Source organism: Notothenia rossii (assembly GCF_949606895.1).
Source record: "Notothenia rossii genome assembly, chromosome: 5".
Taxonomy (NCBI): domain Eukaryota; kingdom Metazoa; phylum Chordata; class Actinopteri; order Perciformes; family Nototheniidae; genus Notothenia; species Notothenia rossii.
The window spans coordinates 50,593,593-50,612,285 of NC_136903.1; the positions used below are offsets into that span (position 1 = coordinate 50,593,593).

General features: G+C 42.7%; 1 protein-coding gene across 1 annotated transcript in view; it reads left to right on the forward strand.

Moving 5' to 3' along the window:
* The window catches only part of nfasca (neurofascin homolog (chicken) a), a 190,223-nt gene that overhangs the window by 131,004 nt on the left and 40,526 nt on the right, over positions 1-18,693 (forward strand). The window contains 15 exon segments of the mRNA XM_079683681.1: positions 5,156-5,352; positions 5,894-6,016; positions 8,037-8,207; positions 8,568-8,615; positions 11,525-11,636; positions 11,919-12,100; positions 12,183-12,314; positions 13,259-13,402; positions 13,801-13,912; positions 14,722-14,888; positions 15,956-16,103; positions 16,749-16,873; positions 17,621-17,665; positions 18,219-18,232; positions 18,234-18,321. Coding sequence (XP_079539807.1) covers positions 5,156-5,352; positions 5,894-6,016; positions 8,037-8,207; positions 8,568-8,615; positions 11,525-11,636; positions 11,919-12,100; positions 12,183-12,314; positions 13,259-13,402; positions 13,801-13,912; positions 14,722-14,888; positions 15,956-16,103; positions 16,749-16,873; positions 17,621-17,665; positions 18,219-18,232; positions 18,234-18,321 — 1,808 coding nt within the window.

The following is an 18,693-nucleotide window of genomic DNA, read 5'->3' on the forward strand; positions in this document are numbered from 1 at the left end:
TGAAAGTATCCCACAGTGAAATGCACATGTCAAGTTGAGGAAGTGATTGACAGCAGACTGAACCAATCAGACGCAGTTGGAGGTGAATTGGGAAACAGCAGTGCAGCTGAGGCTCATTTCCTGTCTGTGCTCTCCCTCCTCTCTCCTCTGCTGCCCTTTGTCTCCCTGCTCTGTCTGTCCTTGGTGTCTCCTTGCCCCCCCCTCTAGCAGTGAGAGTAATTCTCTGTGACAGTGCTACTCAGATGTGCTTCTCTTACACTCTGCCCCCTCACACAATACATATTTTTCACCTTAGCCAACACAATTGTTTCAATGCCGCCCCCGTCAGCTGAATGATGCCCCCCCCCCCCCAGAGCTGCTGTCCTGCCCTGGCTCTGACCGCCCTATAAACTCAGAGTGACACCTGCCTGCCCGCCCTCTGCAGCCTGAACCTCACATGTGGTCCGTTGCCCTCCCCCCCCCGCCCATACTGTCCTTTCACCCTTCCACCACTCTGACAGGCTGTCTGCTCCAGCTGCTGTTCTCCCAATCAGTTCTTCATGTATTTCCTTTGTTTTCTGTAATACAGTTTCCTCTTTAAAGCCTGTTTTTCTTTGGATTTGCTTCCTCTCTTATTTGTGGGAAAATGTAATGAAAGCATAATTAGTTTGTGACAGACAGTGAATCTGGATATTAGGATTGGGAATACATCTTTATAGCCTTTGTAGGTGCATACTAAGATAATTGCAGCAGTATAGAGACAACACACACTTGAGTCCCTCTCCAGCCTTCCTCTGGTCCATCTGACTGACTCCCTCTCGGCTGTTTGGATGAAATTATTTCACTGATAGTTCTTCTAGATATCCCAAATGTTATTAATCCAAATGGGACACATTTTGATAATGAAAACAGTTAATGCAGGAGGGTTTGTCACTCAAACAAACTTACAGGACCTATTTTCTTCATACTGACCACAGAAGTTACATTACCCCAGCAGCCACTATGCCAATAAACACTTCGCAGCCCGGCTCTGTTCTAGACTAGCAAATTAAAACTGCTCAGATATCAAACATGTCCTCAATTAATCTCTGGTTGAAACACATGTTACATTTATTTTAGATAGTTGAACACAACTTTGAATTGATTGACTATCTAACTGGGCTCTGCTGTTGTTAGCTCTCCAACAATAAACCAGGACAAACAAACAATACAAAGCAGGAAGTCATTGCTGAAAGATCCCTGAATTACCAGTTCGATCAATTACTTTTCTAATATAGTTGTACATTCTGAAGTTTATGGCGCAATGGTTCTACAATATACTCACACATCTGAGACAGATGTGTTACATTAATGGAAGTCTTACTCCAGAAGTCAACTGGAGGATGGGCGGGAGATAAGTTTTTCTCCTTCTCTCTCTCTTTCTCTCATCCGTCTCATTCACAGTTTCTGTTTCCTCCTTCTCCTCTCTTCTGTTGTCCTGTCGTCCACAAGCATTCACACATTTCAGGTCACCCTTGAAAAAGAGATATTTTGAGAGGGGTCTGCCTGCAGGCCTGCATTCTCAGGACAGTTCCGGTGTAGGCTGCACTCTCAGGACACCTGGGTTGCGTTCCAATAGTCCATTTAGCTTAGGAACCTTCCTAACCAAGTGAAATTACCCGGAAGTACGTCAGTGGCAGCCATGTTAAGTGCCGTTCCAATTCTCCAAATGAAAGAAAAGGAGGTTTCAAACTTCCTTTATAACCTCCTTTAGCTTAGGAACCACTGGACCTCCCTTACCGAAAGGAGAGGAGAAAATGCTGCCCCACAATGCCTTGCAGCCGCAGCATTTGCGTCACACAACAGTCGGCCGTTCACGGAAACAAACGATTATGACGGAGAAGTTATATCATGAAAGTTATACGGTGCTTATTAAGCATTTTAAAACGTATGTGGTAAGTTGCCAAAGTGCTTTGTTTTGAACGTTCATCAGTATTATAATCAAAAAGAGAAATATGAACGTTAGTTTTTACCAAAATGATCAAATAAAGTCAACATTTCACTGAGCTGTGTGGGGGTTGTTCAACTTTTAAAAGATGTTTGAATGGTGATGTACACAGTGATAGGTGTTAAGGACTAACGTTTATAATAAATACATTTGTATTGATTTTAAGATATTTTCATACAATCATACGTATTGGGATCATTTGTATTAATGTGGACCAGAGGGAGAGGGTGATAAATGTCACTTTCCTTTTTTATTTCAATTACAACTTTGGTCATGAAGAATATGTTTCTCTGTTGTCCACGTTCATAAAGCATAAAGCAAGAGCACGGTGCAGAGTCTCTAGATGAGTTTAAAGTAGGCTCTTATTCTTATTAAACATCCATGTTGTAGTCCGCTATAGAAAACTGTAGTTTCCATACTTTCCCCACAGCAGCAGACGCACACAATTACGTCCGCTGGCGCATCATAAACACGTCGGATAGTGAAAGTGCATTCGGATTCTCTAAAGTACCGCAGTCTCTTCTCCTAAGTCCTTTTGAATTCTCCTATCCACTATCCCTTAACTCCGTGACGTTTCACTCAGAGGTCAAGGAATAGGAGATAGGGTTAGAATTTAGGAGCTGATTTTCGGATTATCGGAACGCAACCCTGCACTGTCAGTACAGGAAGTGACGATTCTGACGAACACGTTTTTTCCCCGCCCCCCGAAAGACTCGTTTGATGGAAGTTTTCAAATCACAATGGAGACTCATCACGGAGGTGATGAGTCCGCCCACCGTGCACTTTGGGTCGGCCTTGGTCAAGCCCTTTTGACCCCCCCAGCCTGGTTCTCGTAATAGTTGACGTAGCCATTTTTCGCTCAAATGACACCATGGAGGAATGTAACGGGAGTTGACAGGGGACTCTGCCAGTCTCACGAGTGCCTATTTTCGGACACTTTATTTCACTTTTCCCCCTATTTTCCCCGGTTTTTATTAATTATTATGTTATTTCACCCGGTTTCTACCGGGGACACTGCCCGGTCTCAGGTGTAATTAAGGATGCTCCGACCGATCGGCCGCCGGTCATTACCGGCCGATATTCACTGTTAATAGTTTGATCTGCGCTCTCTATAAAGGCCGATCAGGAGAACTGGATCTGATAGATATGGACAAAACACGAGTGAAGTATAACCGGACGCAAGAGAGAGATCAGATCGGCTGCTGCATAATCACCTGAAGCTCCGCACACTGTTTAGCGAGCTGCATGAGAAACTGACGGGCTGTCAGGAGAGAGGAAAAAGAGAGGCTCCGTTTCTCCCGTGTTATTATCCAAAGTTAATGTAAGCTTTTGAATAATGTACTTCATCTACTACAAGTAGTTTGTTTGAATGTAATAATGATGTTGTTTATTGTTTGTGGAATCATTTATTGAAAAATGAATCTGAATTTTTCGATCTGTTACGATTATAAACTGAAGCAATATAAAAATGAGCCCCATTAACTGGGTTTTAAACATCAGCATATCCGGTCCTAGTCCGGTAATTACCTGCTAACGGAAACTCTGCTCCACAATTCTTATTATTATTGAAACATGACCGGTAAGTTTCAAATGTGTCCGGTAAAATCAATTCTGTCCGGACATTTGACCGGCGAGAAAAGATCCTAGCGGAAACCCTGACACACACAAACAAACACACACTCGGTCTCCGGTGGTTACATCACTGACCGGCCCAGGACAGTGGTACATTGTTTATTTGGCGACAGATTGGCTTTATGTAAGACACGCACACACACACACGCACACGCACACACACACACACACACGCGCACACACACACACACACACACACACACACACACACACACACACACACACACACACACACACACAGCTCTCACTCCCCCCTGCGTGCATTCTGTCTGCCCTCTTCCCAGGGCAAGCTTTGTGCTCCAATAATGCACCCGGTTGACTATTCATGCTCATGAAACATTCAGCGTAAGGGATCGTTCACTTATTCACTCACAGTCAGTCTCCACAACTTCTGCAAATAACAACACACACACACACACACACACACACACACACACACACACACACACACACACACACACACACACACACACACACACACACACACACACACACACACACACACACACACACACACACACACACACACACACTGCCCTGGTCTCCAAAGCATCAATAGGCCCAGTGTGTGTGTGCTGCACCTCCGACAGGAGCAGCTCCACTGTAACTCCCCCAAAATGACAGGAAGCATCTTTTGTAAATCCCTGCTCATCACTCCAAATAGTGAGGGGTTATATAAGCATGTTCAGTGTTCCTCTCTGATCAGGGAGCCCTCTGCAGCAGGATTAAGCTGCAGGAATATTTGTGGCTCATGCAGAGCGTGTGGTAGATTCTGTGCTGCTGTTGTTTTGCAGATTAGTAGCTTAAGATGGCAACCACGTGACAAGCAAAGCACTTGTTGAAACAATTTAGGATCCATGTTGGGATGGTGACAGCTCAGAGGGTAAACCTCAGGACTGGATAACTTTCTCTGGCCTTATTGTCCCCTCTTAAACAACCGTGCTGGTGTTTCTTCATGTATAATTCCATTATGACCATTATTAAAATAACAGTCATATCATCCACACCACATTGCTACTGTTTCTTTTTAAAAACTGAAATCCTTTTTAATTTCTGCCACTTCTTATTTGATGCAATACAAATAAAAACTACTGCATGTATGTCAAATTAAAATGATACCTTGATCTGGGAGAGCTTTGCTGTGAAACTACTGTAACATGTTAAGGTTTAGTTATCTTTGTGTGAGAGTTTGGCAGAGTATGTTTTATAACATTTCCCTGCTTAAGTACACTCAACTCCATGAGGTATGGCTGGTTTCCATTGTTCCACCTATGAGATCTGATTTTTCATATAACTGTCCTTTGACTTAAGGAATAAAAGAACTAAGGATAACAATAATAATAAGTCAATCATTCTGATGGGTTTTCATCAGAAATACTGTATTTAAAAACGATTATTCCATAAAGAGGCCATCGGTCGAACAAACTTCAACTCCATGGATCAACAATAATAAGAAATAATGATAATACATGTTATTTATAAAGCACTTTTCCTGGTGCTCAAAGCGCTTAATAACAGTGTTTTAATGCTTACACTTCGATGTGTTGTCCGGCTCAGTTTCTCATGGCGAAGGAACGGGAAGTTCTTCAACATTGGGAAAGATCCCAGGGTGACGATGCGGAAACGCTCGGGGACGCTGGAGATCGGTTTCCGTAGCGGCGGGCGACCGGAGGACTATGAGGGGGAGTACCAGTGTTTCTCCAGCAACGACCTGGGAGTGGCTCTGTCCAACAAGATCCTGCTGCGCGTCTCCAGTGAGAACACAAACACACTTCCTTTGAAAAGACTTGGACATAATGCATACATTAAAAAATTAACAATATCTTTATTTATTTTTCTTTACACATTCAATAATTACATAGCAGTTACATGATAAGTACATAAGCAAAACCAACAAACAAAATACCAAAAAACAGCTTGGTTTTTGACATACATGGTATACAGGTTACAGTGAGGCTGCCAGATTTATAGAACTGGTCAGATTTGGCCTTTTAGTTGTAAGATATTCCAGGAGAACCAACTCAAATATAATTTTGGGCCAGCCTTTGAGAGATGGGACCTCATCTTTAGTCCGTATTATCATCCAAGAGACTTGTTTCAATTTATTCAGTTATAATTTAGATTATAGAGGTTACAATGCAACAACAAGGTTTTATTGAATGCTTATGCAATGTGACAGTGCACACTGTCAAATATCTGTTGACCACAAATCCAACCACCAGTAAAGCCCTCTCTAACCTGTAGTTCTCCTCCCCTTCCCTCCCCTTTCTACTCCCACCTCCACCCGTCCTCCAGAGGCTCCTCTGTGGCCTAAAGAGGTGCTGGAGCCCGTGGTGGTGACTGAAGGCACCCCGCTGGTTCTACCCTGCAACCCCCCACCAGGCCTGCCTCCTCCGTTCACCTTCTGGATGAACAGCGGTGAGCAACGAATACACAAAAATACACACACACATGCACTCAGGACATTTGTCTTTCTCTGTGTGGGTGCTGATGATTTTCTTCCCCACTGTATAAGCCTGTCAAGATGACTGTCAACCACTATTGGTGCGGTTGTATCATCATTATGATAGACTGTGTCATTGGAGCAATGTTTTTATGGCGATGAAACAGCAGATGACAGCTGTTTGTTTACTAGTTTTATATAAAGAGGGAAATAGATGCGAGTTATATCCTATCCAGCTTTCATATTACTCAAATATATAACTTCCTTCTAAAATGGAACACAGGGTTGGTTTAGAGGCTGACTGCATCTCTCTCACTGTAGCTGCAAAATCATAAAGAAATAAAACTGAAAATGAACTCAAACCCTAAACTGCTGCTGAGGCACAGGAAGGCACGTCTCAGGCAGGGAATAATTATCTAACGTCCAGGCATGAACAGCATTTTGTTTGTCCAACATGTACCTAATCACCACGTGCCCAACTCACCCAGCGCCCATAACTGCCTTCAAAATAAGAGCATACAGGATTAGTTTTACTAAGAAAGATAATTACAATATATAATGATTAATTTAATAGAAACAAAAAACAGCTAGACATATATGTTTGATTACGAAACCACATGAATCAATGTATAGCTCCAACGCTCATGTTTGCTGTTCAATCAGCATCCCCAAAGAACAATAATGAAGGTGCTCAGAACATTTTCGTTTTGTCCCTTTAAAATGTGAGGCTGGAGGTCTATCAGGTCATCTAGACTAGAGAGCGGCTTCATTTCACTCTTTTCAAGCCGTTTGTCACTTATGACCTTTAGGCAGAATGCCTTGCTTTAGTCTTTTATCCCTCCTGCTCTCTCAGGTTCTTTCTCTTAGCAGTTAGACAGGGTCTGGCGTCCTGTCCTCACCTCGCTCCTTTACACTGTATTGTCCTGCTCCCAAGTGTGTGTGCGTCTGTGTGTGTGCTTGTAGACCTTGTGTCCAGCCAGAAAGCCACTCTACACCACACAAAGACATGCCCTTTGTAGTTAAAAAGGTAGATAGTGCAGCTATACTAGATGCTCCTTACAATATGTGAACCTAATAGGTGAAAAGACTATCACACACACACACACACACACACACACACACACACACACACACACACACACACACACACACACACACACACACACACACACACACACACACACACACACACACACACACACACACACACACACACACACACACACACACACACACACACACACACAAACACACTCCCAGATGAGCTACAGTACATCAGTTTGTCATGTAGCCCAGACACATTAACACGCCCACGCCTGATTAGAACTGCTGGCCCGGCTGCTGATTGGTCCTGAGGCGTTGTCTTGGCGACCATACGGCTGGCGTCAGCCGCTGCAGTTTCAGTGTTGATGGCCTTTGATGGCGGTCTGTCTGGACGTCTGCGTGGGGGGTTAACATGTGCCTGTAGCAACTGTAGGATGACACATCAGCTGGGAACCAGAGCTGATTACAGAGAGGCCCAACAGAAGCAGAGGCTGCCATAGGAGGGGCCACCTGCCCAGAGTAACAGTCACACACACTCACACACACACAAACACTGTAAGCCAACAGAAGCAATGTGGGGCTCAGTATCTTGCCACCAGTACATGTCGACAACTGGACTGTAATTGATGGGGATCGAACCACTGATCTTCCGATTGGAGGATGATCATCTAGCTCCTGAGTCACAGCCATTTACAAACATAAGCATCTAAACACTTAGCCTTTGATACAAGATGAGATCAGTTGTTGATGGTAGCATTTGATTTCTGCTTTGTTTCAGACACAAACACTATCTCTGTGTGGGTGAGTGGTGTGATGGGAATCATAGATATATATCCTATACCTTTCAATGTAGTACTGCCTAGTAACAGTAATGTGGAAGTTTCCATTAGCTACTGTGCATATGGCAGTGAATCTTGAATCTCTTTCCCTCTGCTCCCTGCTCTGTTCCAGCGATGTCTCCGATCCTTCAGGATAAGAGAGTGTCCATGGGTCTGAATGGAGACCTGTACTTCTCCAATGTTTTGGCCAAAGACGCTCACAATGACTACAGCTGCAACGCTCGCTTCCTTTTCACACACACCATCCAGCAGAAGAACCCCTTCTCGCTCAAAGTTCAGACAAGTAAGTATACAACACACAGATCCATACTGACTTTGATATGTGTTCTGAAATATTCAAAGCCAATATAGTGACCCCTCAGGTAACAGTGTATGAACTCTGTGGTCCTTTTCTCTCTCAATACCTGCTGTGTGCTTTAGATCACAATCTATTCCAAATGAAGGATGACATATCCCCATCTAGAGGTGATGTCATGATATGACATGAAATACATTCAATCATAACCTTTCATACCATTTTCTCAGTTTGCTGTAGATAAGAGACCATGACCTGTTGGGTGATCTTGATATAATGTAAAGATGTCTCCTTCAGATCTGTTAATGTGTGTGTTCAGGTTCTCTGTGTGTGTGCCTGTGTTTTCAGCCGAGCCGTATGATGAAACATCTTACAATGCCACTGACCCCTATGGTGGTGAGTCACTTCCTGTCAGGACAGCTCCACTTCCTGTCCGTATTCATGTCCCACAGTAACATGGCTAGCACACTAACCCGCTAGCTCAGTGAGGTTCCAGCGGTGACCTCACGCTGACCTTAGGCACTAATTCAACCTCCTAACCTTCATGTAGAAAAGTGAGCTCGGGTGATGTCAACTGATAGGGGGGGGTGGCGGGGGGCTGTATGGTTGACGAGGGGGGGCAGTGAACCCCAGGGGTGGATGGGATATGTCCCAAAGGGAGCAGATAGACTGGGCTGGCTCCGAGGCCCAGTGGGACTGAAGACTCGACGAGGCTTAGGTCAAATGATGAATATTCAGTGTGGATTCATGCTGGGGTCCTTAATAGTAGTATATATTTATGCAAATAAGGTTTGCTGCATCCTACTTTCATGTGTGCGCGACTCACATATTTCTAAATTCTCACATGCGACCACTCATACCCAGGGTTGGGAGGGTTACTTTCAAAATGTGATCCGTTATATTACCTGAATCAATCATGAATGTAATCTGAGTATCACAATATACAAGTAATGTAACCTGATTACTTTACGTTACTTTTGGATGTCCTCAGGGTCAAATACAATGCAAATAGATCCAAGAGAAAAGACAAATCAATAAAAGGTTTTTTAGTGTATTATTTAAGACAACAGAACAATTTGCCTTTGGAAAAGATGAAACCAAGATATTTAGGATCAAAAATGTGTCCTCTTATATTTGAGGCTTACAGAATAGTATAGTTTACAAATGCTGTTAAACAAATGAGTTAAAAGCACACACAGTATTTTTGTTTGATAAATCAGGTTTCCACCTTTTGCATAAATATCCTGATTATGTAATACAGTTACATGTAATCCATTACTCCCCAATCCCGCTCATACCCACACAGAAACACACACGCTAGCTATTTGATCACTGATCTCTTAAGAACACACACAGAAGCAAAAAACACAACCCTGTCTTTTTTATCAGTGGGAGGGGGTATACATCTGCAATGCACCCTGGGAAGCCTTGCCAGCCTCGTCAGCAGGATGTCATGTCTCCAGGGTGCTCTCTGCATTGCCGTAGCTCACTCTATAGCGATTGTGTACTGGATGATCAGCATTTCTTACCTTCAACCGCCTTCTCTACATGTCCCCCTCTGTTCACTCCTCTTCTCCTCACAGTGTCACTGACAATAACAGATCCTCCTTTTCTGACCGCTGGAGAAACTAACCGCTAACAGATGCTTTAATCCCACACAGATCTGCATCACAAAAGAGGCTAATGCTAATTTAACCCCACACATCTCTGCAAGCTCCAGCTCTCTGCTTATTGGATTGTATGTCCACAGTGTTAACAGCATCTGTCTCGTGATTGGATCAGACTGGAAATGTGCATATAGAATGTAGTACAGATCAAAGGGCCAGCTAAATCAGTCTTGGCATCAAACGCATCAATTGGAAATAAATATAAATGTTCAGTCAGTGGTGTAGTTCCAAACAATATGAGTCAAATATCAATGATAATGCTGCATACAGTCAGATGTAGTACAGGGTCAGCCTTAACCTGTATGGGCATTAAGCTGAATGTCAAAGGGTGACTCTAAACTCATGCCATGTTAACTAGTTAGCCTGGATAGACTGATGGATGATCAGGTTTTATTACAATTAGTTTTTTTTCCATTGGGAAATAAATCTTAGCTGTCATACAAAGATATGGTGAGAATTCATGTACAGTAGAAGAGAAAATTAAGGAAAACAGTTCCATAACGGTTTATAAACCCACTTGGTTCAAGTTTTCTGTGCAATTAAGGGTTACAGTATAATGGACATTTCAGCTGCACCCTCTTTACTTTGACTTCCAAATTGGGCCTTCAAAAGTGAAACCTTTAAAGTGTTCATCTTGCATAAATACTTTTGCATTTTAAATGACTCAGTATTCTTTACCGTAGATAAAACAGGAAAAGTGAGTTCACGCTGATACACGCAGGATTAAAATGCCACATACGTCCTGGTGTAGTATAGAAACAAAGACAGCGCTCTGCAGTTTGATCACACCCCACACTGACTGATTCATTTAGGCTCAAACGTTTTGGGTCCAAAACTTATAAATACTGAGACTTTCTCTATAGAACTGTTTAAATAAAATGTACATTCAGCAAAGGTTTCAAATAAATCTTTATCATCAATCCTCCTCCCCAGTCATTCGCTATGTGTGGATTATTAAAGGCTGTAGAAGCCAACTCCACACAACACAGGGTTCTGTTCTAAAGGCTGCTCTGGTTTTGGCAAGGTTACACATGCTTAAGCCAAGCCCTGCAGGGAGGTTTAACAGCAGTTTGTTTAATAGCGTCAACTAGAGTGCATGACCTAAAATACGGTTTAGTTTGATGTTTAATAAAGCAGCTGATAAAACTTGCAGTGTTCTGCTGTAATGAGATTAGTTTGAGCCTTTCATGGCAATCTTTCCCATCTCTGTCCCCTCGCCAAACCTAAAGCAAGATCAATGACTCCATTGTTTTTTCTGCATCTCCTAATGTCTTCCTGTGAGACAAGCCAGAGGGTGTTAAACCCATTTACAGGCCGCTCTGGCCCCTCAACAGACTGCAGGGAGAGCCTGGCAGGGATGGAACAGAGCCACAAGGAAATTATGGGAATAATAGTGTTAGATTAACTTCTCAGTGCCTACAAGGAGGATGTGCAGCCCCTTGTAAGAAGTATTGGTACACAGATCAACTGTGTGTGTGTGTGTGTGTGTGTGTGTGTGTGTGTGTGTGTGTGTGTGTGTGTGTGTGTGTGTGTGTGTGTGTATGTGTGTGTGTGTGTGTGTGTGTGCGTGCGTGTGTGTGTGTGTGTGTGTGTGTGTGTGTTTTTTGTGTGTGTGTAATAACCCCACCTTGTCTGCAGGCCGTAAACTGGCAGAGTCCACGCCCACCTTCCTCTCACCCTCAGGGAGTGAGAGCTCCAAGATGGTGCTACGAGACGAGCAACTGCTGCTGGAGTGTATCGCTGCTGGACTGTGAGCTCACACACACACACACACACACACACACACACACACACACACACACACACACACACACACACACACACACACACACCGGCCAAATTGTCAGTAAGTAATTGACATAATTTCTGTAACTTAATCAAACAACAATAATTGTATTTTATGAGTTTTTGAGCGCCTTATGACTTTATACTGAACCAAAAGTGTACTCTTGATCAATGCCTTGTCTCCTTTGTCCCACATTGAATGTGCCCCTCTCATAAAAAAAACCTCACCTCTGTCCTTCCCCTACAGGCCGACCCCCGCCATCAAGTGGTTTAAGAAGGGGGGGGACCTGCCAGGGCGGACGAAGTTTGAGAACTACAACAAGACCCTGAAGATCATCAACGTGTCGGAGGAGGATGCTGGGGAGTATGTGTGCATGGCCAACAGTCATTTAGGCAGCATACGCCACTCCATCTTTGTCCAGGTCAAAGGTGAGGAGGTTACAGAGGTTATGTGTTCATTAAAATATGTGTTTGAGCCCCTCGTGCTGATCTGCCTCTCTGTGTCCCACAGCGGCTCCTTATTGGCTGGACAAACCTACGAACTTGGTGCTGGCCCCTGATGAGAACGGGCGCCTGGTGTGTCGCGCAAACGGAAACCCCAAAACCAACATCCAGTGGCTGATCAACGGACAGCCCATAGACAGTAAATATTCCTCCTGTTTTTGTTCTTATAAATATTATTCAATAAAATACCGGTCACTTGGCATTGCAATTATTTTAAACAAATGAACACTTGTTTTTTTATTACAACATAACAAATTAAACTGAAGGTTGCAAATTGCTATTCCATTTTATGCTTTTATAATTGTTAAAAATCAATTTGTGAGTCTATATTTAAAAGCACTGTTACAGCCAGGTCTGAGGCTCAGTAACTAGTAACTAGTAAATAGTAACCCATGTCATAGTTATGTACACTTACTTTCTTGGAGTTTCTCCGAACATAGTGTCTTTAGGTGTTCCACTTTCTTCAATATTATTATATTGTTATTCCATAGCACACAATACAAATGTTCCTCACAGAAAAGTGTGTGTGTTTATATATATCCTCAGCATAGGAGGCTTACCAATTGACAGAGTTATTTTTATTTAAGTACAGGTCAGAAGTTGTTTGGGAAAAATGATGTTATCCAACAGCTTCATCAGGGTCTTAATACAGATGTCTGTCAAGTACGACCGTGTGATATAACGCCTGTCAGTGTAACATCATCTACTGTAAGCTATAATGTTATGATCATATTTCAAACAGGAGCTCTCTTGAATTTAAAACAAGTTTGTACTTTCAAGAGAGTTTGCTTAATCTGAAATGGAATCCTCATACTAACGAGCCTCACAGAAAAATTGGATACATTTGTTTTGCAAATGTTCTTGCCTAAGGCCCTGCGTCTTTCAAAAAGACCATATGTAGTCCAGATATAGGGGAACCGGCTTGGCATGATAAAGACAAACAGGTTGTAAGGTTTATTATTCACGGACCATCAAAGTTACGACTCATCAAATCAAGTTTAGAATATGTCTCTACTGTATATCTTAAAATGCTTTCTGTAAGGCTGTAACACTCCATTCTGTGCCCCCCCCCCTCACCCTCAGGCTCTCCACACAACCCCAGCAGACAGGTGCAGGGGGACACCCTCATCTTCCGCTCGGTACAGATCGGAAGCAGCGCTGTGTACCAGTGCAACGCCTCCAACGAGCACGGCTACCTGCTGGCCAACGCCTTCGTCAGCGTGCTCGGTGAGACACTCAGGGTTTCAGAATGGATGCAGAGCAGTCACTAAACTGCGCTGAAGTTACACGTCTCTCTGTAGCCCTGAAATCTCTAAAGCAGATATGCATCCAGACACAATATCTTCAATAATCAAATTTGGATAGCATTTTGTGAAAACCTTTTCCCCATATATTTACACTTATACTTCTCTTGTTTTCATTTATGTTGCATTGTCCGGAAGTATACACTTCACATTAGTTATATTATGAATAACATACAGTATTTGCTTTTCTACAAAGTGTTTGGCTGGATAAGAGCCTATTGGGATTGAGTTTTTATGAAATGAAATGTTGCTAAAACATCGAAACAATTGACATTGTAAGAATTGAATTGGTAAATGTGTGATCCGCTGTGCTCTCTGCAGACATGCCTCCGAGGATGCTGGCTCCTAAGAACCAGCTGATTAAAGTCATCCAGAACAACCGCACCTTCCTGGACTGTCCCTTCTTCGGTTCCCCTCTGCCGGACCTGCGCTGGTGAGCCTCTCACCACATGTTGGTTACTCAGATGCAGAAATATTTGTGTAGTCATCATCCTCTGGAGCAGTGATTTCCAACCGATGTGCCGTGAGAGATGGTCAGGTGTGCCGAAGTTGTGCTATTCACTAAATTGGTCCAAAAATGCAAATAACTTGCCATCGTTGTACATCTGTGCCTGCAATGTAGCAGCTAGCTGAGTACTTAAATACTCTTCTGTGGCAGTAGCTAGCCCGTTAAAACAGTAGAATTGAGTGATGTGCGGGAGAGGTTGCGTTGAGAAGACGAACACCGTTGAATGAATATTTGGAAAAACTGAACTGGATCCTGGACAAAATCCAACCCAGAGGAAGATCCTAGTATGAGTGGTGGTAACATAAAGAAAGAACGGTGAGCTGGAGGCAATACAGTGAAAGTTATCTTTCGTTTGGATTTGGAACACAGACTATTTTGTTAGCCTTCGTAAACAAACTGAGAAATAGGTAACATTTCTGAGAAACACCACAAAGGTGCCTGAGAGAGCTCTAAGCTAGCTATTAGCAGCTGAACTTGTGGCCAAATTGAAAGCCTTGTTATTAAATCTTCATTATATCTTCATTTTATATACGCTGTTTTAAGCTACAGCGTATCATTTTGTTTCTTTTTGCTTGTTGGTGAACCGTGGGATTTCTTTAATGTTAGAACATTTACCGGGGCTCAAAAAATGTTGAAAAACACTGCGCTGGAGGACCATGTCCATGTGTATTTGAGCAAGTGGTACTCTATTATGGAATGCACTTGTTTATACTCTGTGTTTTTAATGTGTGTAGGTTTAAGAACGGACAGGGCAGTGGGCTGGATGGCGGGCAGTACCGCGTTTATGTCAACGGCACCCTGGAGATCATACGGGCCAGAATGGAGGACGAGGGCACCTACACCTGTGTGGCCAGCAGCATGCTGGGAAAGGCCGAGAACCAGGTCCGCCTGGAGGTCAAAGGTCAGTCACCACTGCTGCCCTCAGACTGATGCTGATATTAAATCCTGTAACCATGCAAGAACTCATGTCCAGTTATGACTTCTTCATGGAATCCCATGACCTGGTTTGGTAAAAGAGGACATTTGTGTTGAATGAAATTATTTCTTTCCCTTGTGCCAAACAGCCCGCACCGCTGGACATTTTTCAAATCTCTCGTGCCTTTAATCAAACTTCCTTGACTTCTCTTTACCAACAGGTACAATTTTAGTTTTCATTACAATTTGTCTGGTCAAATGGCAAGTACGGAACCCCATATTTAAAAAGCACAACAATCAGTTACAAATAGATAAATATCTTTAAGAAGAATCTGCCAGTCCAGGAAGTGGGAGGTTCTTATTCTGCAAAGGGGCTGCAGGAGGAGGCGGTGGAGGGTTGGACATCAAAGCACAGCACTTTACAATGATTCCGTGCATTTCTTACAAAATAGCTTCTCAAAGGAAAAGAGAATTGTATATGTTTGTGTTATTAACAGCAGACTGTGCTGAAAGTAATGTCATCTCTCCTGGTGCAGATTTAGTTCACCTGCTTCAACAGAAAGATGTTGGGAGCTGTGCTGCTAACAGTGAAGTGATATTGTGTGTGTTAGCCTTTTAGAAAAGAGTGTGTTCCATCCACCTGCTCCCTGTCAGCCATCAGACACACATTACATTGCATTGCATTACATTACATTGCATTTAGCTGACGCTTTTATCCAAAGCGACTTACAATAAGTGCATTCGACCAAGAAGATACAAACTTGAAGAAAACAGAATCATATAGTACATCAGGTTTCATAGAGCCAAACATTTCAAGTGCTACTCAACTGGCTTTAGATAAGCCAGTCCTTTATTAGTATATGCTTTGTTAGTAATTATATCGCTCGAAGTGGAGTCGAAAGAGATGAGTTTGCGCCGGAAGATGTGTAAGCTATCTGCTGTCCTGATGTCACCTGTCACTCATTCTCCTGGATGCCTCTAAATGAGTGAGTTCATGTAGTATGTGTGTGTGACTGTGTGTGTGTGTTCCCCCTTCACCTCCCTCCACCTCAGAGCCCACACGTATAATCAGAGCCCCGGAGCACCAGTCCGCCATCCGGGGCTCCACGGTCCACCTGGACTGTAAGGTGACCTCTGACCCCAGCCTGCCCGTCACTGTGAGCTGGACCAAGGACGACAAGCCCCTCCACCTGGGATGGAGGTACCAGCACCTACACCTACATTACACAACCTCTGATGCTGCACCTGTAGAGTCAACCACCAGCTATCCTGTCAGTGTTTCAACAGATAAAAAAGACATTTTATGCAAAGTGGTCATTTTTCCACAAAGAAATCCCCTTTACTCTACTCACCTCAAAGGAATTTAATAAGATGAATATGGTGTACCATCGGTCCTTAGTTTGTTTGTGATTAATTGAAATGTTAAGGTAATATGGGTTGTACATGTATACTGTAAGTCTAATATTTGGCAGATAAGCACATTCATTTTGAAACATTAGTATATTCTTAGTCAACTTGAATAAAGATGCTTTCATTGCAAAAAAAAAAAACATTCTTCTTGGTCTGTACATGGTGTAGTTTATAAGGCAGGGTACATATGGGACAATGTTCCCAAAAAAAATAACACAATATTTGCGGAGAAGTGACTGACTGTAAAATAAAAGTGTGATCACAGCATGAGCATAGAATATCTTAAGGGTGAGAAACCCACTTTACGTCTTCAAAACCTGGACAGTTAGTTGATTTTAGCATTGCATGCCTGATCCATTTCACACAGAGAGATGAACTTGAATTATTGATGTTTAACAAGCAATCCTTCTCTGTGTCTGTCCCCCCCCCCCCCCAGGCTGAAGAAAAACGAGCAGTCCCTGACCATCCCTAATGTGAACGAAGGCGATGAGGGCACATACAGCTGCTCTGTGAGATCTGAGATAGACGAGGACTCAGCCTCAGCCCGCCTCACTGTGTTAGGTACACAATCTGAGCAGCTGGAGACAATCACAAATTCACATTCAATATACTAATTGAGTTTTATGTCATATAAAAAAAAATCTAAAGTGTAACCTTATGTCATTTCCATGCAAAATAATGTTGTGTAAAGATCTAACTATGGATGCCAGTTGAATATCTTAAAGTATAATTGCTTTAACTCACATTTAGATATAGTGTTAAGGCTATAGTAAAGTAGAAGTAGGCAGTTTGTCAACATTGAAATGTTCAAATGATGTCCTCTCTTGCCCTCTCCAGCACACATACACATAAATACACACTATAACCTTTTGTTTTTGTTGTCTTATTTCTTATAACGATTAACTTTAAACATTACTGTCAATGTCCTCAGTTCTTCCTGACACTTTACTATTTTCAGCTCTGTATGTCTTCAAGTGGAAATCATGCATATGTGTACTACATACCAAAATGCTTAGCTAGCTTAGCCTTAACACTACTTACTATCACTGATGTAGCCGTTTGCATGCAGCGTCCTGAGATACTGTAGTTCTGTGCTATAGTGCTGCAGAGAAGCTGCTTTGTCTGCTCATTTTGAACATGCTGTGTGAACATTGTTTGTACATATTAGTGGTCTGACCTGTATTAATACAATACTAAATGACATGTTGACTATTGTGCTCCTTAGCTGATGACTGGCTTCTAGACTAACCTTCAAACTCTAACCTTTACCCCCACTTCCTGGCCCCCCCCCCCCCCCCACCCCCACAGAGGAAGCCTCCCTCCACCCCTCAGTCTCTAGTGCCTTGCCTCCAGGTAAACACACGGCTCGGTGGAAATCTCTTTGTCTTTTCTTTTCTGTTCTGATGGTTTTTCTGTTAGTCGTCTTTTCTTTTACTTTTTGTCCTCGCCGTCTTTTTTAATTGTGCCTCTGCTGTAATTATATTATTTATTATAAGGGATTTGTACATGACTTGCATGCATCACAATCCATCCTGTCCAGTCATTTACTCTCATAGTAAGTCTGAAAATGTTTGTCCAGACTGCTCGTGATGTCCCATTTAGAGCCATATTCCACCCATTCTGAGTTTGTGGACTAGTAGAGTTGTTTTTATATTTTACTAATTTCACAAGGTTATATATTAACAATTTCCTAAAAAGAACAAATGGTTGTATTGGGAGGAGATTTGGAGGTGTTATTGGGTGATAACAAAATCTAATGGTGTGTCTTGATTTAAGATTGATTGACAGATTAGGAGCTAAAATGATCTTGTTCAGTATGAGTGACACGTGTCCTGCAGCATGCCTGTAGTTGCCTGCATGTGTGTGTTGGAGTGTGTTCCCTTGTCTAAGCTCAGTTTCTCTGCAGACCGTCCGGACCCTCCCCATGGATCTGGACCTGTCGGACCCCGCGGCTCGCAGTGTTCGCCTCACTTGGATCCCCGGGAACGACCACAGGAGTCCGATCACAGGTCAGAACCTTGACAGGTGTCACAAGCATAGGGCTAGTCTCTATGAAGAAAGTCCTATCACAATATTTTGACCCAACATCTCAGTATTGATATTTTAACGATATTTTAGGGTTGACTATGGATGCTTTGACAAATAACTAAACAGTCAGATTTTTGATAAATAATCATCATAATGAAGATGAAGTGACTAGGTGGGTAAAGGAAAAAAATTAAACAGTGATTTCATGTGAATTCAGAAAAATGACATGATTTTCACTGTTACTGCTTCTCAAACCATTATAAGACAACAATTACAATACCCAAATCTGAGACCATATCCATTCTCATATCACAAATTGATACTAATCGATATAAAGCCCAGCCCTACACAAG